The sequence below is a fragment of the Mustelus asterias genome, chromosome 5 (genome assembly GCF_964213995.1).
Source record: "Mustelus asterias chromosome 5, sMusAst1.hap1.1, whole genome shotgun sequence".
Classification (NCBI taxonomy): domain Eukaryota; kingdom Metazoa; phylum Chordata; class Chondrichthyes; order Carcharhiniformes; family Triakidae; genus Mustelus; species Mustelus asterias.
Genome location: NC_135805.1, coordinates 43,062,377 through 43,088,946, shown reverse-complemented (window position 1 = coordinate 43,088,946; position 26,570 = coordinate 43,062,377). Strand labels below are relative to the sequence as shown.

At 43.2% G+C, this 26,570-nt stretch overlaps 2 protein-coding genes across 2 annotated transcripts in view; both read right to left on the bottom strand.

Annotated features, from left to right (window-relative positions):
- bckdhb (branched chain keto acid dehydrogenase E1 subunit beta) overlaps positions 1-7,748 on the bottom strand; it is a 269,933-nt gene extending 262,185 nt beyond the window's left edge. The window contains exon 1 of the mRNA XM_078212461.1: positions 7,523-7,748. Within this exon, the coding sequence (XP_078068587.1) occupies positions 7,523-7,670 (148 nt within the window). The 5' untranslated portion in view covers positions 7,671-7,748. The remainder of the gene's footprint in view (positions 1-7,522) is intronic.
- Positions 7,749-14,999: 7,251 nt separating this feature from the next.
- On the bottom strand, positions 15,000-24,213 carry LOC144494080 (nuclear receptor subfamily 0 group B member 2-like). Its single transcript, XM_078213656.1, has 2 exons — positions 23,568-24,213; positions 15,000-15,457 (listed from the first exon to the last, which is right to left on the bottom strand). The coding sequence occupies exons 1-2, from the start codon at positions 24,133-24,135 to the stop codon at positions 15,210-15,212; spliced, it is 816 nt and encodes a 271-aa protein (XP_078069782.1). The 5' UTR covers positions 24,136-24,213; the 3' UTR covers positions 15,000-15,209.
- Between the last annotated feature and the right edge of the window lie 2,357 nt (positions 24,214-26,570).

Below are 26,570 nucleotides of genomic sequence, written 5' to 3'. Positions count from 1 at the left end.
TAAAAACATCTGGTCAGCACTGGCATTTCTTGTGCTAATCTTTATTTACCAAATTTTGTCCTACTGTTCAAAAGTTACATTTCATGAACAATAAATTTTATAGCTTGGCTATTAACAAGAAAATGATTAATGTCCTCGTCATTGGTTGTCCCTCAGTTCGAAAATGAGGCCAGTCAGGGTTGCAGGTTTTTGCCAGGGGTCTTCGTTATGTTTTTAAGTTTATTTATTAGTGTCACAAGTAGGCTTACATTAACACTGGGGGAGAATTTAGCATAGCCAATACACCTAACCAGCATGTCTTTTGGACTATGGGAGGAAACCGGAGCATCCGGAGGAAACCCACGCAGACACGAGGAGAACGTGCAGATTTGTGCAGGCGGCGCGGCAGCACAGTGGTTAGCACTGCTGCTTCACAGCTCCAGGGACCTGGGTTCGATTCCCGGCTCGGGTCACTGTCTGTGTGGAGTTTGCACATTCTCCTCGTGTCTGCGTGGGTTTCCTCCGGGTGCTCCGGTTTCCTCCCACAGTCCAAAGATGTGCGGGTTAGGTTGATTGGCCATGCTAAAATTGCCCCTTAGTGTCCTGAGATGTGTAGGTTAGAGGGATTAGCGGGTATAACATGTAGGGATATGGGGGAAGGGCCTGGGTGGGATTGTGGTCGGTGCAGACTCGATGGGCCGAATGGCCTCTTTCTGCACTGTAGGGTTTCTGTGTGTTTCTGTGTATTCCGCACAGACAGTGACCCAAGCCAGGAATCGAACCCGGATCCCTGGCGCTGTGAGGCAGCAGTGCTAACCACTGTGCCACCATGCCGTGAAGTGTATCTTTGGATGCATGAGGTGCTTGTAAACAATTGTACAAAATGATGACAACTTTCCCATCAGGCTGCAGCACACTGAGTCCAAACACCTTAATTAATGAAGCAGAGAAGGAAAAAAAAGGAAGCAGATCCTGCACATCAGGTACCACTACTTTGTAGCACATCCTGTCCCACGTGCCCAAAGATCTGTGGTTTGAGAATCAGTCTGTTCAGTCAAAGACCTGTGACAGAAACTCGCAACCCTGACTAGCCTCATTCTCAAATCAAGGGATAGCCAATGACGAGGACATTAATCATTTTCTTGTCAATAGCCAAGCTGTAAAATGTATTGTTGACGAAATGTAATTTTTGAACAATAGGACAAAATTTGGTAAATCAAGATTAGCACAAGAAATACTTTCCAGGAGCTAATCCCTTTAAAGCCACAATGTTTAATTGCTGCAAATAAATAAGAGTCCAACTGATGTTTGATGAGAAACTTTACAGACTGGAAAGTGCTCATCAGTTTCAAACTCAGAATTTTAAGATAGCTTTGCATCTGTAACATGGTGCGATATCTGGCACACACAATACATTATGGCCCAAATTTTGCTGGGAAAGGAATAGCACATTCACAACAAATCAGCCAGCAAATTCAGCGCACGGAAAGATAAAATTTGCTGTCAATTTACACCCCTCCTCCATTTGCCTCACACATGACAGCAACCCCACCCTCCCCCCCCGCCCCCGTATTTTTAAGGACTTGCTGGATTTCCACATTATAGTAGGATGTTACATTCAGTGTTGTAACATGCCTCTAGGGTATAGCACATGCATCATGAGAAGTGAAGTGTATCAGGTGGTCCAGTCTGTTTCACTCTGACCTGTGAACAGTACACAGCAAACACAGCTCTGATGCTGATGTCTGAGATTTCTATACATGTATATATGTTCTCATATGCCTAGTTGAAATAAACAAATCCACAACTTGTTTGCGCAATCTCTTGTGGGCGATTAGTGCTTTTAAGAACATAAGAACCAGGAGCAGGAGTAGGCCATCTGGCCCTTCGAGCCTGCTCCGCCATTCAATAAGATCATGGCTGATCTTTTAGTGCACCCAGCTCACTTACCCACCCGCTCACAATAACCCTTGATTCCTTTACTGTTCAAAAATGCATCTGTCCTTGCCTTAAAAACATTCAATGAGGTAGCCTCAATTGCTTCACTGGGCAGGGAATTCCAGATTCACAACCCTTTGGGTGAAGAGGTTCCTCCTCAACTCAGTCCTTATTTTGAGGCCATGCCCCCTAGTTCTAGTTTCACCTGCCAGTGAAAACAACCTCCCTGCTTCTATCTATCTATTCCCTTCATAATCTTATATGTTTCTATAAGATCTCCCCTCATTCTTCTAAATTCCAATGAGTATAGCTCCAGTCTACTCAGTCTCTCCTTATAAGCCAACCTTCTCAACTCCAGAATCAACCTAGTGAATCTTCTCTGCACCCCCTCCACTGCCGGTATATCCTTTTTTAAGTAAGGAGACCAAAACTATACATAGTACTCCAGGTGTGACCTCACTAACACCTTGTACAGCTACAACATAACCTCGCTGTTTTTGAACTCTATCCCTCTAGCAATGGATAAAATTCCATTTGCCTTCTTAATTTCCTGCTGCACCTGCAAACCAACCTTTTGTGATTCATGCACAAGGACACCCAGGTCCCTCTGCACAGCAGCATGTTGCAATTTTTTAACCATTTAAATAACAATCCATTTTTCTGTTACTCCTACCAAAAGGGATGACCTCACATTTACCAGCATTGTACTCCATCTGCCAGACCCTTGCCCACTCACTTAGACTATCTATATTCCTTTGCAGACTTTCAGTGTCCTCTGCACACTTTGCTCTATCCCTCACCTTCGTGTCATCTGTGAATTTTGACACACTACACTTGGTCCCCAACTCCAAATCATCTCCGTAAATTGTAAACAATTGTGGTCCCGACACTGATCCCTGAGGCACACCACTAGTCACTGGTTGACAACCAGCAAAACACCCATTTACCCCCACTCTTTGCTTTCTGTTCTGTCCATGCTAATACATTACCCGTAACACCGTGCACCTTTATCTTATGCAGCAGCCTTTGGTACGGCACCTCGTCAAATGACTTCTGGAAATCCAGATACACCACATCCACAGGTTCCCCATTGTCCACCACACACGTAATGTCCTCAAAGAATTCCACCAAATTAGTCAAACATGACATGCTATTCATGAACCCATGCTGCATCTTCTCAACGGGACAATTTACATCCAGATGTCTTGCTATTTCTTCCTTGATGATAGATTCAACCATTTCCCTACTATAGAAGTTAAGCTAATCGGCCTATAGTTACCTGCATTTTGTCTACCTCCTTTTTTAAACAGTGGCGTCACATTTGCTGTTTTCCAATCTGCGGGAACCATTCTAGAGTCCAGTAAATTTTGGTAAATTACCACTAGTGCATTTGCTATTTCCCCCACCATCTCTTTTTAGTACCCTGGGATGCATTTCATCAAGACCAGGAGACTTGTCTACCTTTAGCCCCATTAGCTTGCTCAACACTACCTCTTTAGTGATAATGACAATTTCTTGGTCCTCACCTGCCCTTAGCCTTCCTGTCATCAATTTTTGGCATGTTATTTGTGTCTTCCACTGTGAAGACGGACACAAAATACCTGTTCAATTCCTCAGCCGTTTCCTCATTTCCAGCTATTACATCCCCCTTCTCATCCTCTAAAGGACCAATATTTACTTTAGCCACTCTTTTTTGTTTTATATATTTGTAGAAACTTTTGCTATCTGTTTTTATATTCTGAGCTAGTTTACTCTCTTAATCCATCTTACTTTTCTTTATAGCTTTTTTCGTGCCTTTCTGGTGACCTTTAAAGACATCGCAATCCTTTGGTTTCCCACTAATCTTTGCCACTTTGTATGCATTTTCTTTCAATTTGATACCCTCCTTTATTTCCTTAGATATCCATGGTTGATTCCTTTTTCTACAGTTCTTCCTTACCACTGGTATATACTTCTACTGAGCACTGTGAAAAATCATTTTGAAAGTCCTCCACTGTTGTCCTACAATAAAGTTTTTGCTCCCAGTCTATCTTAGCCAACTCCTCCCTCATCCTATCAAAATCTCCTTTGTTTAAGCACAAGAAACTGGTATTAGATTTTACCTTTTCACACTCCGTATGTATTTTAAATTCAATCATACTGTGATCGCTTCTTCAGAGAGGATCCCTAACTTTGTAAGATCATTCATTATTCCTGTCTCATTACACAGGACCAGACCCAGGATAGCTTGCTCCCTCGTAGGTTCCATTACATACCGTTCAAGGAAACGATCACAGATACATTCTATGAACTCCTCCTCAAGGCTGCCTTGACTGACCTGGTTTGACCAATTGACATGGAGATTAAAATCCCCCATGATAATTGCTGTATCATTTTTACATGCATCAGTTATTTTTTTATTTCTCGCCCCACCGTGATGTTATTATTTGGTGGCCTATAGACTATGCCTATCAGTGACTTTTTCTCCTTACTATTTCTAATTTCCACCCAAATGGATTCAACCATTTTTCCACAGAAACTATAGCATCTCTCACTAACCCCCGATGTCACCCTTAAATATCAGAGCTACACCACCTCCCTTACCTTCCTGTCTGTCCTTCCAGTCTGATACCCCTGGATATTTAACTCCCAGTTGTGACCATCCTGCAACCATGTCTCTGTAATGGCCATCAAATCATACTCGTTTGCGATAATTTGTGCTCTCAACTCATTTACTTTGTTTTGAACGCTACGAGCATTCAGATAAAGTGCCCTTATGCTAGTTTTTGTACCTTCTTTTTGAATCTTAACACCTCCATTGATAACATCTCCTGAGTTCTCCTTCCTTTTAACTTTTTTCCTAATTTTCAGTTGTAATTGAAACGTTCTCCCCACATGCTAACCTGCTGCTTTGCTTTCCATTAACCATCATAAAAACACAACACACAGCAATGGTCAATCTATCTGATTCACTAATGTCCTTTAGGGATGGAAATCTGCCATCCTTACCCAGTCTGGCCTACACATGATTCCAGACCCACAGCAATGTGGTTGACTCTCAACTGCCCTTGGGCAACTAGGGATGGACAATAAATGCTGACCAGCCAGCGTTGCCAATGTCCCAGGAATGAATTTTTAAAATGCTACGCTACTCTAAATCCCATGTCAGTGTCCAACACAGGTTGAATTAAAATCTCCTGGAAGGAGAAGAGAAGAAATTTTAAAAAAGGAAAATAAAGCAAAAACGTTTGGAGCTTCTTCAAAGTCACCATAATTTTTACCTAATTTTCAGACAAAGCCAAACTCTAAACACAAATGCAAACCATTATACTTCTCCACAAGGCTCCCGCTATGTCACATCTCCTTCACATCTGAGATACAAGTCCAGAACTGAATTACTGTGGCAATTTTGCTCCTTCTTATCCAGGTACTTGGCTGGGAAGAGGAAAAATGCCAAAAAGCTTTCAAATCTAAGCTGGCATCTAACACTTTAGAACACAAAAATACAAAGTTGAGGATGTATATAATACATGGTAATCATAATTACAACTTTCATTCACAGCAACTGGTATGTCAGGAATATCTCACCTAACGCTGAACTGCTGTTAATAGATTGCACTGCAAAAACTGTCAAACAATAAGTGTATGGAAATGGGATGGAACGCCAGAGCATGAAATTTGCTGATAGAATGAAGTTAGGTGAAATATACAAGAGGCTACAGTCAGACGAAGAGAGAATCTGGGGGCTATAAGGCTGGGGCTGATTATGAAAATAAGGAGGAGCACGATCATGACGAAATTTAAACACAAGGATAAGAAACTTAAGTTTGGCACTTTGGAAAACTAACAGCCAATGCAGGTCAGCATGACCGAGATAAGTGGTGTTGATACAATATCAGCAAAGTTTTGAACGAGCTGAAGCTTATGGAATAAGGGTTTAAGGATGGCGAGGAGAGCACTGGAATGGTTGAGTCCAATACTGAAGTACTTCATAGTATCATAGAAACCCGACAGTACAGAAAGCGGCCATTCGGCCCATCGAGTCTGCACCAACCACAATCCCACCCAAGCCTTATCCCCATATCCCTACATATTTTACCCACTAATCCCTCTAACCTACGCATCTCAGGACACTAAGGGGCAATTTTAGCATGGCCAATCAACCTAACCCGCACTTTAAAAACTCAAACTCAGAGGCATATTTATATCAGCTTGCTCTTTTGTTTTCAGCACCTTGCAATGCTGTAAAACGTGGACAACTGTAGCTATCAGGAAAATAAGCTCAACAATTTTCAGCTTTTCTGTGTGCAGTACATTACGGATATATAATAAAGATACCTGTCAGTTGGTTAGCTCAGTTTGCTGCTCGGCTGGTTTGTGATGCAGAGCGATGCCAACAGTGCAGGTTCAATTCCCGTACCGGCTGAGGGTATTCGTGAAGGCACGCCTTATCAGCCTTGCCTCTCGCCCGAGGTGTGGTTATCCTCAGCTTATATTACCACTAGTCACAGCCTATGGTCATCTGGGACTATAGTGACTTTACTTACTTATGGGTATATCCTGGCAAGATGAAATCACACATGTGACAGTCTTCTCAAAGGAAGAACTCCCAACTTAGTTAGTACTCATCAAACAGAGGCAGCTGTGGCAGTTTGGGCACATCCACAGGATGGAAAATTGTTGCATACGCAAAGACATTCTGTATTGCGAGGTAATGAGAGCCAGATCACCCTTGGGAGACCCAAGCTTCAATGATGCTTGCAAAGATGACGTGAAGGCCCTAGACATCGATTATCTCACCTGGAGATCACTGGTCAGTGAGAGAGAGAAATAGAAACTCCTCTGGGCTGGCATGTACCACCACAATGGCCAGTAGCTACAGGATGAGTTTAATTTATTCCAGGCACGTTTCATGAGTCAGCCAAAGGTGGTAACTGTTTTCTCTATATATGTGTGTGTGTATATCATGTTCTGCATCAAGGGACAGATTCTTTTGTCACTGCAGATCCAAGGTAGCAGAAATTGCTAATCATTTCCAGTGGGATATTATTTAATATCAGGGTAGGAGATGCAATACTTTGTCCCATCTTAATGCTTACAGTCAGGGAGAACAAGTTACAGGCATGGGAGAGCATAGGCTATGCAGCACTTGGAGTTTGTGGGCTATTACTGTATAATCACCATACATACAGTAAGTGACAGTCATAGGGTTGCACGTCAAGGGGAAGGAAGGCTGGGGAGAGCAGCAGACAGCCTGCAACAAGGACCATATTAACTGTTGCTTGATAGCACATAATTTGATTATTATTGAAAACGGAGACATGTTGCCGAAGCTTTTTATCTCACATTTTGCATCCTGATGAATGCAAGATGAAAACTTTCAGCAGCATGTCTCTATTTACAGTAATATTCTGGAACCATGTTGTTAATGGAGGGTTTCATCAGAGTGCAAGTGTGCACTGCATGTCCTCCACTGTTAATGCTCCATTCATATTGCAAGAATGTCTCCCTGGGCAGGGACCTGAACCCCACCACCCTCGCTGAGTCGGTGTCATTGATTCCATACGGAGTAATGTCCTCTAAACCCCTGCCGCGGAGCTCGTTCCCTCCTCTCCCAGCCCCTCACCATACTGAGCGGGGTCGGGCTCCGGCTCCGGCACGAAAGTGAAATGCGCCACCGAGCGCCGGGCAGTTGGTGTCACTGCCGCTCGCGCCAGCCCCGCGCCGCTCCGACAAGCCGCTCGCGCCACCAACAGACGCGCTATCGCCGCCATCTTCCGCCTCCTTCAACCGTCACCGCGCGAGCGCAGGCCCATTGGCCGACGGTTCGTCTACCGTCATCGGCGCGCGCCACCAATCAGGCGCGGCGGGGCTCCCTTTGCCGCGGTGCATTCTGGTCGCTGTAGTTCTTTTTTGCCGGGGGGGGCGAGTCGGTCAGCTGCTAGGCGTTCTGCAATATGGTCAGGGTGAGATTGTGGTCAGAGCGTGAGCTTGCAATGCATCTGAACAATGATCCTCATATTTCATATGCCTAGACTTTCCTAGAGTGTGGTGACTAGGGGATTTTCAGTAACTTCATTGCAGCGTTAATGTAAGCCTACTTGTGACACAAATAAATAAACTTTAAGCAGCAAATGGGAGAGGCAGTGGTATTGTCACTGGACTAGTATTCCGGAGACCAGCGTAACGCTCTGGGAACCAGGTTCGAATCCCACCCTGACAGATGGTGAAATTTGAATTCAATAAAAATCTGGAATTAGAAGTCTAATGACAACCATGAAATAATTGTTGATTATTGTAAAACCCATCTGGTTCACTAATGTCCTTAAGATAAAGGCAAAATACTGCGGATGCTGGAATGCTGTCAGACCTGCTGAGTTTTTCCAGCACTTCCTGTTTTTGTTACACTAATGTCCTGACCTGGTCTGGCCTACTCGTTTCTCCAGATCCACAGCAATGTTGTTGATTCTTAAATGCCCTCAGGGATGGGCAATAAATGCTGGTCCAGCCAGCAACTCCCACAAATAAAAAAACTATTGTCTGAGGTCATATACATTTTCAGAAGTTTGTTTATGTATATATTAATATTGATTCATGGGATGTGGACATGTCTGGCAAGGCCAGCCTTCAATCCCAGAAGGAAAAAACAGTTCGGATCAGTATTCTTATTTCCCCATGTTACAGTTTTGTTTCCTTCTGGGCTGCTCATCCTAAATTGCCCTTGAGAAGGTGGCAATGAGTTAAAATGGAGTGGAGTCATATTGAAAAATAGTTTGCGGAGCACTGCCATAATCCCTTGCTTCACTTTGCACGTACCTTATCCAGAAAGGTCATGTTCTGTTGTTAATATGGACTTCATCCTGTATTACATGCACGAACTGCATTGAATACTGGAACGCTGAGGTCACTTTGGTGATTTGATAATGTATTGGTCCACAGAACCAATGTTTCTACCCACTTGAAGTCCAATAATTCCACTCATTTGAAATGGTGTTGAAGGATTTGTATTTCACGACGGATGATTAAAAAGTGCTAAAATTACATGATTCTTTATCACAAAAATATTTCAGACCTTTTTGTCTTCTGTCACTAATTTTCAAACATTTTTGTCTTTGGCCACTCTCACCCCTGATACTGCCTACTTATTTAAATGATCTATTTATCCTGCCAGCATTAGCCATGTTGTTCATTGGATAGATGCATCAACAGATCTTGAGTGACTGGCACCAATTAAATTTACCCTGTATACCTCTTAAAGGGGAAGATGCATTATGGCTCAATCATGCGGGAAGTGGATCTGACCTGGCAAATGGCACAACACGAGAGACAACTGGTTCCAAAGGTTTAGAATGTTGCACTGGAGCACTGAGAAATCCATGGGACCTGTCTTGGTTGCATTTGCTACTTATTCTACAGTACAATGTGTTCAGTCACAATTCGTTTTTAATTCACAAGCTCCTCATTTTAACCCTCTGAGTATAAGATCGATATTGTAAACAGTGGAAGTGACCAGGAGCCTTTCCGGGCAGACATTCAAAAGGCAGGTGTCAAGCTCTGAGGATTTAGATGCAGTGACACTAGAAGTTCAACGTCTTCACAGAAGTGGTTAAGGTTAGGGAAAGCATCTTCAAATGCCAAATCTTGCAAACTGCATCATTAGTCTTAACTACTGCTCAAATTACCACACCCCTATTACTGACATAACAAAATTATCTGTGTCAGGCCTCATATATGACATTCATATGCTTCACCTCACTCTCACACTCTTAGCACTGCTGTAAATCTCAGACCAACATCTCGTAGACTGCACACACAATTTAACTATGACAACTAACTTAGCCAAACATTGTAAAACACTCGCTGACACAATTCACTCATGAAGGACAAAGTGGTGCAGGAGCAAACTGAAAGGAGGTAGGCATGCCTGCATGTCCTACTAACACCCATGGAGAAGAGGTGCTGATCATTAGTGGTGCTGATCATTAGTGGAACAGCCATTGCCGAAATTGTAGCCAGACAACAACAACTTGTATTTATGTAGTGCCTTTAATTAATAGAATGTCCCAGGAGCATAATAAACCAAACATGCCACAAACCACATAGGACAGATGACCAAAAACTTGAGCAGAGATGTAGATTTTAAGGTCTTAATTGATGAAGGAAAGACAGGGAATAAAAAGGTTTAGGGAGGGTATTCTAGAATTTAGAAATCAAGCAGTCACTAACTTGTTAGTAGTGCTATGATCCTAGACCAAGACCACCAAGATTTTGCCAAGATCTGTTTTGTTTATAGTATACAAAGTTTGAGATTCAAGACACTTATTAAGAAAATAAAGCCACAAGATGCCATGGGTTTTGAACAAACAAAATTAACTTTACAGTAAGAGGTCAAAAAAATAAAACAATTTACAATATCGATCTTATACTCAGAGGGTTAAAATGAGGAGCTTGTGAATTAAAAACGAATTGTGACTGAACACATTGTACTATAGAATAAGTAGCAAATGCAACCAAGACAGGTCCCATGGATTTCTCAGCGACCAACCCATATGTCAGTAAAAACTGTGAGTCAACAAATTTCATTGAAGCTCTATATTACGAAGGACTCCAAACTTTTCATATTCAAAGATCAAGCCTCTGAATTGTCCCAATGCTGTTTGAACATGGTTTGCCTCAATGACTGCACACCTCACAGGTTTTCAATTTCATCTCCTGAGACTCCATTCTCCTGGATTTACAAATCTGCACTCCAGCTTCTACTTCCTGGGGTAATTTCAACTCAGCTTCACTGGGCTGACACTGCCCCTAGATTTCACCAAACTCCAATCTCCCATCTATTCCAAGCAGTAATTGGCCATGCTAAATTCTCCCTCAGTGTACCCGAACAGCGCGGGAGTGTGGCGACTAGGGGATTTTTCACAGTAACTTTGTTGCAGTCTTGATGTAAGCCTACTTGTGACACTAATAAATAAACTTTAAAAACTATAAATAGCTTCCAGGGCTTCTTCTGAACACTAACCATTTCCAGCACACAACCAGGAAACTTCTTTCACCTTCTCAATTCCCCAGGACTTCTCCTGAGCTCTAACTGCACAGAGCTATCAAATGGCTTCTTGGACTTTCTCTGAGCCCCAGCTACACAGAGCCAGCTAACAGTGGCACATTTTACTATCTGGACCCTGTGAACAGCAGCATCTTTTCAGTAAGGCCTTTTTCCGCGCTGAAGAACACGCAGTCCCCTTTATCTGTGCTAAATTAAAACCCCGAGAACTTTCTTAAGCTCCACGCATCTCTATGCCGATGTAGCCTTCCAGGACACACTGAATGCTTTTAAATTAATTGTAACTCTAACTCCTAAAATAAAACAACACTCTGGGCTGCATTTCTTTGCAAGCAGAGGAGACACCATGGTCAGAATTTTACCAGTCCGTCCACCACGGGAATCGGAGTGGGCGAGGGGCAGAGCATGGGAAGGTCCATTGACTAACAGTGGGATTTTATGGTTTTGAGACGAGCAAGACCGTAAAATCCTGCCCCCTCATCTCTAATTCTCCAGCTAAGTAAGCCTATCACCTGTTTTGGGATCATACCTTTCTGGCTAGTGGCCCCTTAAGTTAACACGGCCAACTTTTTAAGTGCTTCAAGCTGCTTTAGTTGCATTTATCTCATTTTCTACAGTTATACTTTCATCTTCCCAGAACTATGAACCATGAACTAGGTATTTATAACAGTAGTTTAGGATGCCTTAATATAGAGCTAGTTTGGTGTCCTTCCAGTTGCTGAAGTCGTGTTTAGCTTTGCAAGGTGAAAAGAGGACATTAGATGAAGCATTGAGGTCCAAAATGACACCACTGGTGTCAAATTGGTGTTGCATTTTCATTGCTACTGTGATCTATCTGCTTTGCATATTTCTGACAAATGATTATTGCATTTGCCTGCATCAATATGCTGTCATGTGTGATCTGCCCCACAAGTGTGAATGCGTGCTATGGATGATATTGTGTCGTTATAAGGGCATTAATAGCACTCAAAAACAAGTGGTAAACCAGCCCAATGTTTGGTCTTATTGTTTAAGTCAAACTGAAGCAAAGAAACATGGTGAAGGGGGAAGTTATTAAGCAGTTACTAAGGTTTTAGACAGGATACATAAGGCACTGACAATACTACCAGTAATGTATTAAATGATTCTTGAAACAAAGTTAATCAGCTAATGAGGTAAATGATTTACACATGTATAAATGCAGTGAGGGAATCAAACAAGTAAATATGATTTTAAACTATTACTGATATTTTAAAATGTATTTTAAGTATTGTATGAATTATTGTTCGCTTCAGCCAAGAGCAGGTTGCTATATGGGATGATGGTAAATGTGAAGCGTTCAGAACCAAAGGCCTGGGAACCCGAGCTGTTAGCAGAATTCTTATCAGAATGTTTCTGGTGAGGGAACATATTTTGCAACTTTATGAATAGGGACATTCATTGCCCAGACATAGAATAGATAAGTACCTGGACGCAGGATCACATGTCAATTCAACTTGGCAGTGAGCCATTGGGAATGTTCACTTTGACCTCTATGATGAGTGTCTATAATTACTTAACAACAAGGAAGTGCATTCAGTCAAGATGGGAGTTAGTGTCCGGATCGGATGGATGAATGAAATATCAGTATGCTAAATGGTAAAATGTAATTGGCTGAGGAATATGTCAGAGATTATTATTGATGTATGTACCCAAAATGTAATTGATTTTAAACTAATATGAGGCGGGAATGATCGGTAAGAAAATCTATAACTGATCTGTTTTTGATTGTATACATTAGATTCATTGGCGAGGTTCTGTCATTACATTCTAGAGTTCCCTACCCCTCTTGGTGATCTCCGAGCAGCTGCTTGTTGTGTTTTTTTTTTGTTTATAAAATAAATGTAACAGAAATATCTGCCTCATGAGGTTTGCATTGTTTAAGTTAAAACATAATTGGCCATCTCAAATTACCTCACAACAAGTGGTGTGTACTTTACTTTATCATATAAAGATAAGTTGTACTGATTGACCTTAGTGAATTGGATCATAACTGTGTGCAGAATTTAATGTAAACAACATGGATCTTACCTGCCAGCTAGAGAGCGACAAAAGTCTCACAAAAGCCCCTCTTTTAGGGAAGTGCCACTGCAATGTGCTACTCAGGCGCTTGGCTGGGCAGCGGCGGATCTTACCCAGGATTAAGGACCTGAGGGCAGGTACTGTTTGCCAAGAGCTGCTGGCCGATCAGAGGTTGACAGTTGTGCTTTGCTTTGCAGCACCACCTAGAAGGGAGTGGCTGATGCCTTTCATTCATCCACCCAAGGCCCAGGATCACAAAGGACCCAGGCCGCAGGTGAGTTATAGTGGGATCACTCAATGCGTGTCACAGGTTCAGCAGCAGGGGCTGGATGTGTCTCTTAACAGGTGATACCCTGAGTGCCTTAGAACGAGGGACCCACTCTGGAAGCCTAGCAAGGTTTGCTATTCAGGCTTTCCGCAGGTTCCCCATTTCAGAATATCAAGAGGCGGCAGGAAGAAAGCTTTCAGCCTTCCTTCCAAGGGTCTAGTAGGGATGAAGGCAGAAAGGTGGTGGGATCGCCACATGCCACTCTCCCACCCAATTAATTGCTCCCTGCCACCAAACTCACCTCAGGAAGGGGGTATTAAATTCCCACCTGCGAGTCATCAGTCTCCTCAGTGGAGGAGAATTTCAACTCATGGCTCCCAGCTAATCTAATTTATTTGGATTGCTTCTGTATCTCCTTTTCCAGATTTATTTGTTAATATGCTTATTTATCATGTTTGATAACATTTATTCGAGTTCTTTGAAGATGTTACAAACAAGGTAGATAAAGGAGAACCAGTGGATATAGTGTATTTGGATTGCCAAAAGGTATTTGATAAGGTGCCACGTAAAAGATTACCACACAAGGTAAGAGTTTACCATGCCGGGTGTGACACATTAGGATGGACAGAGGACCGGCTAACTAACAGGAAACGGAAAGTCAGTATAAATAGTTAATTTTCAGGATGTAAAACTGTAACCAGTGGAGTTCCACAGAGATCAGTGCTGGTTCCTCAACTGTTTAGGATCTATAATAATGACCTGAATGAAAGGACCAGTTATATTGTAGCTAAATTTGCTGATGCCACAAAGATAGGTAGGAAAGCAAGTTGTAAGGAGGATTCAAAGACTCTGCAAAAGGATATAGGTGAGTTAAATGACTGGGCAAAAAAATAGCAGATGGATTATAATGTTGGAAAATATGACATTTTCACTTTGGCAGGAAAAATAGAAAAGCAGAATATAATTTAGGGACTGCAGAACAATACCGCAATACAGAGGGATCTGGATGTCCTTGTATATTAATCACAAAAAGTCAGCATGCAGGTACAGCAAGTAATTAGGATGGCAAACAGAATGTTGGCCTTCATTGCAAGGGGAATGGGGTAGAAAAGTAGGGAAGACTTGCTACAAGTATATAGGAAGTTGATGAGAGCACATCTAAAGTACTATGCACAGTTTTGGTCACCTTACACAAAGAGAGACATACTTGCATTGAAAGTGGTTCAAAGAAGGTTCACTCAGCTAGTTCCTGAGATGAAGGGTTTGCCTAATAAGGATGGGTTGAGCAGTTTGGGCCAATACTCATTAGAATTTGGAAGAATGAGAAGTGATCTTATTGAAGCATATAAGATTCTGACAGGACTGGGCAGGTTAGATAATGAGAGCATGTCTCCTCCCAGTACTAAACCTGGGGACACAGTTTAAAAATAAGGGTCTCCCATTTAAGGTGGAGATGAGGAAGAATTTCTCTCAGATGTTGTTTGGATTTCTCTTTCCCAGCGAGCATTAGAAGCTGGATCATTGAATATTTTCAAGACTGGATAGGACAGATTATTGATGGGGGCGCCGGCAGGAAAGTACAGTTAAGGGTTCATTCAGATTGGTTGTGATCTTATTGGATAACGGAGCAAGGTCAAGGGGCTAAATAGCCTGCTCCTGCTCCTATTTTTAATGTTTTTATTACAGGTACTTTAAGAATAACAACTTGGAAAAATAAATGGTACACAACGTAGATTACTTCACAGCTCCAATTTTATTAAACAAAACAAGCATATAAATAAGCCTTTGTTAATAACATGCCTCTATGTACATATAACAAATGATAGTTCCTATACATATTGCACAGATAGCTGCTACAGGTTTGCTACATACACAACAAAAAGTACATTCAGAAGTCACAAAAGTATTGAAAAATTCAAGTGTAGAGGATAATATTCCTGCAATTCAATTCAGTTTTGCACAGAGCATCTCTAAGAGTAACTCATTCATATTCACTTTGCCCAGGACTGGCCTGAAAAATAGTTCTGTGACAGAGGTTGCGCTGACCATCCTGAGAGTGGAGAGGATCAGTAGAATTCGAGCAAACCTCCCCTGATCTCCGTTGTTCACCATGCCGATGAATTCATTCAGGGTATGCTGGGCTTCTTGCTGCAGGGCCAGGATATACTGAGGCATCCTTAAACTAGGAACATCTGTAATACAAGATAGTAAACGGTTAGGTTTATTTAAAATGGAAAGAATGACATACATTCACAGATACTCTGTATTGTGTTCTGAACATCTGTGGGGTTTAAATTTGTCCTCTGCGGTGGCACTAACGAGCAATATTGTATGGGTTGCCTGTTATACTCCCTGCTCAACATTCAATTGAAATACAGTCAATGGAAGTGAAATTCAAGTGTGACATACAGTAGGCAGTTGGTGCATTATGTGATAATGCCACAATCTAAGGTGAATCTTTATCCCACGTACAGTAAACCTAAAGTCTCATTTCATTTCCTCTATCGCTGTTCTATTTAATTGCTGATGACCTGGCCAAGTTTGGGAACTCAATGTATCAGCAATCATTATCATGAATCTGTATTCTTTCATTAAGCAATCCATTATTCCTTACCTTCAAGTGGGCAGTGCTGGTTTAACGTTTATTTAGTTCAAGTCCAATTTAAAACTAATGTGGAAAATATGTTTGTTCAAATATTTCATGTTGAAGTAATGATTTATAAACAAAACTGGGCAAACATTGCAGGGGGCCACCCCAGCAGGAACATGTACCAAGCAGAGACTAGAAGCATCGCCGCAAGCAGTGAATGAGAACATTGAGGATCCAGACACCTCAAGCTACTCTCATGAATTCCTCCTAGCTGGATCATTAGCAATGCCTGGCACTGAATTGGAAATGGTCGGGACCTTCATGTTTCTAAATGTCCAGACCACCAACAACTTGTCCTGGTCTCTCCAAGCTGACGCTATAGTTAAGAAAGCTCACCAGTTCCTCTACTTTCTCAGAAGGCTAAAGAAATTTGGCATGTCCGCAACGACTCTCACCAACTATTACTGATGCACCATAGAAATTACTCTTTTTGGTTGTACCATAGCTTGGTATGGCTCCTACTCTGTCCAAGACCGTAAAAAACTACAAGGGGTCGCGAACGATGCCCAATCCATCACGCAAACCTGCCTCCCATCCGTTGACTCTGTCTACATTTCCCGCTGCCTCGGAAAAGCAGCCAGCATAATCAAGGACCCCATGCACCCTGGAAATACTCTCTTCCACCTTCTTCCATTGAGAAAAAGATACAAAAGCCAGGACACGTACCAACTGACTCAAGAACAGCTTTTTCCCTGCTGCTATCAGACTTTTGAATGGACCTACCTCACATTGAGTTGATCTTTCTCTACAGCCTAGCTATGACTGTAACATTACATTCTGCACCCTCTCCTTTCCTTCTATATATGGTATGCTTTTGTCTGTGTAGCAGCAAGAAACAATACTTTTCACTGAATACAAATGCTTATGACAATGGTAACTTAAATCAAATCTCTTAGTGAGACACATAACAACTTGACAATACATGCCTCCATCAATGACGTCTGAGTTATTTGCTGGAAGACAGGCAATATTGGATTCGTAATGGGGTTGCCTGTTTCCTTAAACCAACTTCATGGAATGGCAATGGCCTGCTGTGATGTTTGGAAGCATAGAGGAGAACATGCCCCTGTCTACATCAATGGGAACGAAGTAGAAAGGGTCGAGAGCTTCAGGTTTTTAGGTGTCTAGATCACCAACAACCTGTCCTGGTCCCCACACGCCAACACTAAAGTTAAGAAAGCCCATCAATGCCTCTACTTTCTCAGAAGACTAAGGAAGTTTGGCATGTCAGCAACGACTCTCACCAACTTTTACAGATTCACCATAGAAAGCATTCTTTCTGGTTGTATCACAGCTTGGTGTGGCTCCTGTTCTGTCCAAGACCGCAAGAAACTACAAAAGGTTGTGAATATAGCCCAATCCATCACGCAAACCGGCCTCCCATCCATTGATTGTCTACACTTCCCACTGCCTCAGCAAAGCAGCCAGCATAATTAAGGACCCCACTCACCCCGGACATTCTCTCTTCCACCTTCTTCCGTCGGGAAAAAGATACAAAAGTCTGAGGTCACGTACCAACTGACTCAAGAACAGCTTCTTCCCTGCTGCCGTCAGACTTTTGAATGGACCGACCTTGCTTTAAGTTGATCTTTCTCTACACACTAGTTATGACTGTAACCCTACATTCTGCACCCTCTCCTTTCCTTCTCTATGAACGGTATGCTTTGTCTATATAGCACGCAAGAAACAATACTTTTCACTGTATGTTAAGAAATGTGACAATAATAAATCAAACCAAATCAAAATCAAAATGAAGTCCAATGTAAACCAGTGGAACAACACCTCATCTCCTGCTTAGGCACGGTACTACCTCCTGGATTCAAAATTGAGGTCTACAGCTTTAGATGGTGAACCTTTTCCTCCATCTTGAAATTTATTTTATCCAAAAAGAAGTATTTTTTGTCCCAACGCTCCCCTCTCACTGCAGAGCCATCTGCCACATATTATTTAGTTTTGCTTTCACAGAGCACTGACCGTTGTTCTTTTATTTAGGGGAGGCGATGGCCCAGTGGCATTATCACTAGCCTATTAATCCAGAAACTCAACTAATGTTGTGGGGAGCCAGGTTCAAATCCCACCACAGCAGATGGTGGAATTTGAATTCAATTTAAAAATCTAGAATTAAGAATCGACTGATGACCATGAAACCATTGTCGGAAAAACCCATCTGGTTCACTAATGTCCTCTCGGGAAGGAAATCTGCCATCCTTACTTGGTCTGGCCTACATGTAACTCCAGAGCTACAGCAATGTGGTTGCTGAATGTGGTCTCAACTGCCTCTGAAGTGGCCCAGCAAGCCACGCAGTTCAAGGGCAACTAGGATATAAATGCTGGCCAGCTAGCGACGCCCATGTCCCACGAATGAATAAAGAAAAACACACATGTTCTGCTATCTTATCTTTATGCCATTATCAGCACCTTCTATAGTCCTCAATACTGCCATTAACACTTACTTTGTCCTGTGCCGTAAACATCTTAGTGCAATCTCTCCTACCTCACATTTTTCATTGACCTTCGATTTGGCTCCACCTGCTCCATCCCCTTATATGGTATAAAATCCAACTCATTTCTCCCTCTCTTTAGCTCTGAAAGAGTCATACGGACTCAAAATATTGACCCAGATTCTCCCAAAAAAATTCATGTGAAAATGGGAGTAACTCCCGCTGGTTTATTTAGCATGATTTTCAGATTGAATCTCCCACACTCTGAGCACGCGGAGTGCCTCAGCGTGATTCACTCTGAAAATCAGGGGGCGGGGCCGATTCCCACCCGAGAGGCCGGCAGCAGGACACTGAGCAGGCCACTGCCCATGCGCCAATCTGTGAGTGAAATCATTACGCACTGGCCCCGCATTGCCAATCTCCAGATCACTAGCCAGCTCGATCGTTGGACAGCCCTGCGACCTCCATTGCTGCCCTTCCGACGCCCCCCACCACCTGATCACTGGCCTCCTTGACCTCTCAGGGATGCCTCCAATATCACCCCCGCCCCCCCAAGCCAGACCCAATCTCCTCCCCACCCTTGGCAGTCCTGACACCCCTCCACGCAATCCCGGCCGCCTCCCCCCCCCCCCCCCAACCTGGATGTTCAGCCCCAATCGCTCTCGTCCCTCTCTCTGCCATCAATCCCATTGCAGAGTGACAGCAGGACACCCCCCTCAACCGATCGCCCATCTAGGCCATGCCCACCCAATATACCCTGCCCCATCTGGCCCCACCCCCTTGGCACTATTGCCCGATGCCCAGTGGGCAGTGCCAAGGTGCTCCTTGTGGCATTGCCACTTGCCCATTGGGCAGCACCAGGGGCCAAGGCTGGCACTGCCAGGCTGGCACTGCCCAGGGGCCGCCCCTTTACCCCCAACCTCCTGGGGGGGCCTCAATGGGCTCTCTTCACTCCAGCGGGGTTGGCCACCCATTCCCTGTTCGTGGGGAGACAATAGTAAACTCCGCTGGAGTGAACCACTCCTGGCTGGTGCAGCGGGGGGGATGGTGGGTACATTGGAGATGCTAGTGGGCCTGGAGAATTCAGCCTCAGGCCTGCTAATAGGATGCAAATTCAAATTTAAATGTTGAATTCAGCTCCGCACCCATTTTGGCGCGGAACTGATGATGCTAAAACTCTTTGCCCTGGAGACGCGCAGAGGCCCAGGCGCCCAGTGGGAAGCCCACAAAGCAGCCTCCGCTGATGTCTCCCGGCGCATTGCACTGCTCAAGTAGCGCAGCGGGCTGGGAGAATCACCCCTGTTAACTCTGTTTTTCGCTCTCTCCACAGATGCAGCCAGCCCTGCTGAGTTTATCCAGTATTTTCCCTTTCATTTCAGTTTTCCAGCATCTGCAGAATTTTGCTTTAATATTATAGAAAGGCACATGCTCCCCACCTGATTCCTCTCATTAGTAGAACAGCTGAGATCAGAAGCACGGTGAGCCAAATCTCTGTCCCTCACTGTGATGGGACTACACATGGGTGCACCATGAATATCAAGCTGCATGATTATCATATTGAAAAATTATTACTGTGAAATATCTATCTGTGTCTTAAATTAAGAAAATTGCGGCAGAAATAACAATTGGAATTATTTATGATGCAAAAGTTTGTATTGATTTTTTTCCATCTGTATATAACGTTTATCAAATTCTATTCTGTTCTAACTTTCAAAAAATAAACTCAACATGTTGATTATGTGTCAGTAAAGCAGGAAGAAGGTAGCGAACGTTTTTACCAAATTTTCCTTTGAAATTTTAGTTAACACCCCATAGAAAGTACACTTGACCATCAAATATTGAAATGAAGATGTTGTACACAATCTACAAAAGATAGCAGATAAATCACAAATAATGCAGACAATTGCATTAATTCCTCATATCAAGCCCTATCTGAGTTTTCACCCAGCATTCAATGTAAATGTTTTTGCCACTACCCGCGTTCTCCAGGTGGAGGGTGAACAGTCAGAGATGTTGTTCACATCGGTACCAACAACATAGGTAGAAAGAGGGATGAGATCGTGAAAGTAGATTTAAGGACATCCGGAAGACGTTAAAAAGCAGAACCTCAGAGGTAGTAATCTCCAGTTTGCTACCAGTGCCATTTGCTGGTCAGCATAGAAATAGGAGGTTAGAGTTGATGAATGTGTGGCTGGAGAGATGGTGTGGCAGGGGGGGATTCAGATTCCTGGGGCATTGGGACCAGTTTTGGGAGAGCCGGATGGTTTGCACCTCAATAGAGCAGGATCAATGACTTTGCTGGGAGGTTTCCTAGTGCTGTTGGGGAGGGTTTAAACTAGTTTAGCAGGGGGATGGGAATCTGAAGATAGATACAAATGGGACAAAATCAGGAATGGTAATGGAAGGCAGTAAATCAGTGAGTGTGTCTGGAAGACAGAGGAAACAAAAAATGGGAAAGGGTACTTGAGTATATGCTTCAGTGCAAGGAGTGTAGCAAATAAAGCAGATGAACTGAAGGCACAGATAGAAACGTGGCACTATGATATCATAGTGATTACAGAAACATGATTTACAGAGGGACAGGAATGGCAACTCAACATTCCTGGTTACAGGGTTTTCAGACAAGATAGAGAGGGGGATTAAAAGGTGGTATTTTTGATTAGAGAAGCGAGGGATGATAGGTTAGAAGGATAATTAATTGAGGCCATATGGATTGAGCTTAGGAACAAAAAAGGGGAAGTCACTCTACTGGGTGTGTCCGTAGACCCCCAAACATTCAGAGGGAGACAGAAGAGTGTACAGTTCTGGTCACCCTATTATAGAAAGTATATCATTAAACTAGAAAGAGTGCAGAAAAGATTTACTACCGGGATTTGATGGTTTGAGTTATAAGGAGAGGTTGGATAGACTAGGGCTTTTTTCCCTGGAGTGTAGGAGGAGGCTTAGGGTGATCTTATAGAGGTCTATAAAATAATGAGGGGCATAGATCAGCTAGATAGTCAATATCTTTTCCCAAACGTAGGGGAGTCTAAAGCTAGAGGGTATGGGTTTAAGGTGAGAGGGGTGAGATACAAAAGGGTCCAGAGGGGCAATTTTTTCACCTTTCATCCATCTTCACAAAAGAGGGGGGTGTGCATTCTTTGTAGTTAAAGGGGAGGAATGTGAAGTATTGGATGTGATAAACATAGGGAGAGAGGAAGTATTAAGGGGGTTAACATCCTTGAAAGTGGATAAATCACCAGGGCTGGATGAAATGTACCCCTGGTTGTTAAAAGAAGCCATGGAGGAAATTGCAGAGGGCCTGACCATCACTTTCCGATCCTAACTAGATACAGATGCGGTGTCAGAGTTTTGGATGTCTGCCAATGTTGTACCTTTGTTTAAAAAGAGAGAGAGGGATAGACCAAATAATTACTGGCCAGCCAGACCTCAGTGATGAACAAATTATTGGAATCAATTCTGAGGAACAGGATAAACTCACTTAGGAAGGCATGGAATAACCAAGGACAGTCAGCATGGGTTTGGTAAGGGAAGGTTATGTGTGACAGTTGATTGAATTTTTTGAGGAAGTAACAAGAAGGATTGATGAGGGTAGTGTTGTTGATGGGGTCTGTATGGATTTTAGCAAGGTTTTTAACAAGGTGCAACATGGCAGAATGTTTAGAAAAAAGCCCGTGAGATCCAGGGGAATGTAGCAAACTGGATACAAACTGGTTCAGTAGCAGGACACAAACAGTAATTGTTAATGGATCTTTTGTGACTAAATGGCTGTTTCCACTGGGGTTCCACAGGGCTCAGAACCAGGTCCCCTGCTATTGGTGGTATAAGTGATTTGGACATAAATGTAGCGGGAATGAGAAAGATATTTGCAGATGACAGAAAAATTGGCTGTGCAGTAGATAGCAAGAAGGATCGCTGTACACTGCAGGAAAATGTCAATGGACTGGTCAGGTGGGCAGAAAAGTTGCCTTTTGGAGAGTTGGTGCAGACCTGATGGGCCAAATAGCCTCCTGTATTGGGATTCTGTGGATGATTCCCTCTGACTTTGACTGTTGTGGTTATATGTGAGAAGTTAATTTGTATTGTTGTTTCAGATAATCATTAAAATTGCAGTATAGGAAAATACCATTCAGCCCATTTGTGGATGCTGCCTCATCACCTTAAGCTATCTGCTATACTTCCATTTTCCTGCTTTTCCTCTTTATCCTTTTATAGGTTGCCTGAATTTGAATCTCAGTCACTGTCAATGTTAAAACCTCTGTTTTCTCTGTCCAGCTTCCACCAGTGTAATTCTGAAAGGTTTGCAGGACAAGCCTGCGTGACCTTCCTTTATTCTTCACGCTTTGGCCACACAACAATTTGCCAATCTTGCAATCACGTTTATCAGTATGTTGAAAGGTGGCAAATAATTGTGAACAGATGAGCCTGAACTGCATTCAGTGTACAGTAGCATTTCTAGTGGCTAAACCAGGAATATTCTCAATTGTTCAGCTGACCATCAACTCCAATACAACTCTCCCCAATTGAACAGAGTGTTCAGAGTCAGATGGTTTAACCAGACTAGGACAAACTTTCTTAGGAGGTTAGAGAAATTTGGCATGTCCACTATGACTCTCACCAACTTTTACAGATGCACCATAGAAAGCATTCTTTCTGTTTGTATCACAGCTTGGTATGGCTCCTGCTCTGTCCAAGACTGCAAGAAACTACAAATGATCGTGAACGTAGCCCAATCCAGCCTCCCATTCATTGACTCTGTCTACACTTCCCACTGCCTCGGAAAAGGAGCCAACATCATCAAGGACTCCACACACCCCGGACATACACTCTTCCACCTTCTCTCATTGGGAAAATGTTACAAAAATCTGAGGTCACGTACCAATCGACTCAAGAACAGCTTCTTCCCTGCTGCTGTTAGACTTTTGAATGGACCTACCATATATTAAGCTGATCTTTCTCTACACCCTAGCTATGACTATAACACTATATTCTGCACCCTCTCCTTTCCTTCTCTATGTATGGCTTGCTTTTGTCTGTATAGCGCACAAGAAACAATGCTTTTTACTGTATACCAACACGTGACAATAATAAATCAAATCAAAATCAAAAGGGCGAAATGCATGGTTTCATTTTTTTAAATTTAAAGTCATTGTGAGTAAAAATAAACAAAACAAGTCCGCATTGTTATTGAAATTCTGTTTCTTTTTTTACCTGGATTGAAAAGGGTGATGCCTTTGAGATATGCATATTCTTTGGTGCTGATATCCATGTTCCAGAGTTCCATAAGAAATATCTTGACTGTTTGAACTTCCGCCGAAGTAGGGACATTCAAGACTGTCTCCTGGTCCTGTCCATCCACCACTTTCTGATTCAAGAGAATCTTTCTCAGCAAGCTGGGTGCCACAGCCTCAGCCACCTCAAAGTCTACTCTTTCCTGAGCTAAGCCCAGGACAAAAAGTGGAGCCCAGCAGTTCTGTAGCAGCAGGACCTGATCCCCTTCCGGTAGCTGGCAAAAGGAGGGCAAGTTTTTAATGAAATTCAAAGTCTTTAGCAGCACCTCCGAGGCCAGTCTGCAAGTGAGTTCTGGCGTTTTGAGAACAACTTTCCTTCTAAACTCACAGGAGCACCCAAAAGCTGAGGGGTGATGGTGATGTCGATAGCGGCACCAGCTTGATTCGCTGGGATGATCTTTGTTAAGAATGCTGTAGAGTATGCTGCTGTGCGTTCCCTGCCCACAGTGGCATTTATTAAAACTCACTAACTGTGATACACAAGCCATTTTTAACTGCACGCAGTCCTTCTGACTCTTATTTGCCTTCAGAGTCACTGAACTCTGCTTTTATAGGCTCAGCGTTACCCCTGCTGTAAAAGTACCTTGAACTTCAGCTGCCCTCGACAACCATTTAAAGGCAACTCAGGCGTGGCTGATTATTTCATTTTTTTCCCTGTGTTGATTGGTTACCTGATTTCTCTGAATGGCAGGAATGGTGAGAGCTTTATCTCTGCAAGGTTAATAGAGGATATATTGTTGGTCACCACGTATACTGCTGTGAAGGAGACATCCGTACCTTGGTACCAATGACCTCCTCAGGCTGCCAGCTAAGGTGATGTCATTCTTTTTATATGCAGGGGAGTTTTATCAACCTCACACTGTCCTTGAAAACAGCCAAGCCAAGAATGCAACTTGTTTATTGCTGTCAGTTCCATTTCCTTTCAAAGCACCTAAATGATCTCGGTGCCAATATTTGAAAGTTAAGATTTAAACTATAATGTGTGGCTGAAAATGTGGCAGTCAGTAGGCACGGTAGCACAGTGGTTACCACTGCTGCCTCACAGTGCCATGGACCTATGTTCAATTCCCAGCTTGGGTCACTGTCTGTGTAGAGTTTGCACGCTCTCCCCGTGTCTGCGTGGGTTTCCTCCGGGTGCCCCGGTTTTCTCCCACAGTCTGAAAGACATGCTGGTTAGGTGCATTGAACCGAACAGGTGCCGGAGTGTGGCAACGAGGGGAATTTCACAATAACTTCACTGCAGTGTTAATGAAATCTTACCTGTGACTAATAAATAAACTTTAAACTTTAAAGTTGTGCAATGTTGTCGGTTGACCTCCACAACACCTCAAAAGGGAACTTGTTAGTTTTAGTTCTACTTAGAATCATAGAATCTAGAATCTCTACAGTGCAAATGGAGGATATTCGCCCATCAAGCCTGCACCGACAACAATCTCATCCAGGCTCTATCCCTGTAACCCCATGTATTTACCCTGCTAATCCCTTTGACACTGAGGGGCAATTCAGCATGGCCAATCAACCTAATCGCACATCTTTGGAGTGGGAGGAAACTGAAGCACCCAGAGGAAACCCACGCAGACACGGGGAGAACATGCAAACTCCACACAGACAGTCACCCAGCTGGAGGGAGGTACAGAGCAAAAGCCAAGGGAGCTAATTTTCCCGTTCCGCCTGCCACGGGAATCGTCGTGGGTGAGAGACGGACCATGGAAAGGTGCACTGACCTTGGATGGGATTTTCTGGTCTAGGGGTGAACACGGCTGGAAAATCCCATCCAAGAACTTCTCCAAAGAGTGGGAAAACACAGAGTCAGAGAGCAAGACCAGAATTTTACACGGTTAAAGTGGACGTGCACCCAACCCGAACTCGGATGAAGTAGCAAGAGAAGGTGCCATTGCACAAGCGTGTAATATTACGGTCAGCAAGCACATGCTTGAGTGGAATCACACCCGCTGACAATTAAAAGGTCAATTATGGCCATTAAAGACTCCACTGACAGCAATTTTATGTTGCCCATGATATTTTGCAGTCATCACACAGGCAACACAGACAGGTGGCAAGATGTTTTCATCAATTTCTCATCCATTCAGGATAAAAGGTTCTGGAGCATAGCCACCCCTAATTTCGGTGAGAATTTGGTGCTGTTAAATTTATGAGATTTGGGAGTTTTCTTTGATTTTGTTGCATTATATGTCAGGCCAGCCTTTTTTTTAGGAGTAAATTATCCTCCCAGCTTTCTCAGAGAATTTCAGCAGAGATACTGTGCCTTGTGCATTTCTGGTAATAGGGATTGTATACTCAGCTGAAGAGGATGAGAAGAGCAGGCGGGACAGGAGCTCAGGTGACTGCAGGCAGCATCTAAAGGAGAGACCTGTGGGAGGAGAGGTACAGACATAGGGGATGCAGGGCCAGCAAAGAGTGCAAGTCAATGGTCTGCAGGAGATTCAATTCAATTCAGTTCAATTCAATTCAACTTTATTGTCATTGTATAGCGCACAAATACAAATACAGCGAAAAGTCAGCTTGCAAGATCCCAAGATCTTATCCCAAGATACAAAGAAAAAAGCAAATGCAAGTAATCATTGTAAAATAGTGCCAATAGTCATTAAGTGTATACATGCATATTGCACAATACCCATCGCGTGGGAATATGTTAAAAGACGGAGTTCAGCTGGGTAACAGCTGATGAGATGATGCTACCCTGCAACCAGAATGTACAACCAACGCTCCAACTACCTGAACATATCCGATCTCCAATGCTGAAGGAGGTGCTGCCTCTGCAGGGACACTGTCACCACCATGTGCCAGGCGATTGGCCAGAGATTGTCTCCAACTGTGTGGGTGGCCTCCCCTTTGCCAGTAGCTCTGAAGGTCTCAGTGGCCCGCTACGTCTCTCCCTCTGGATGTTTCCAGCAGTCTGTGG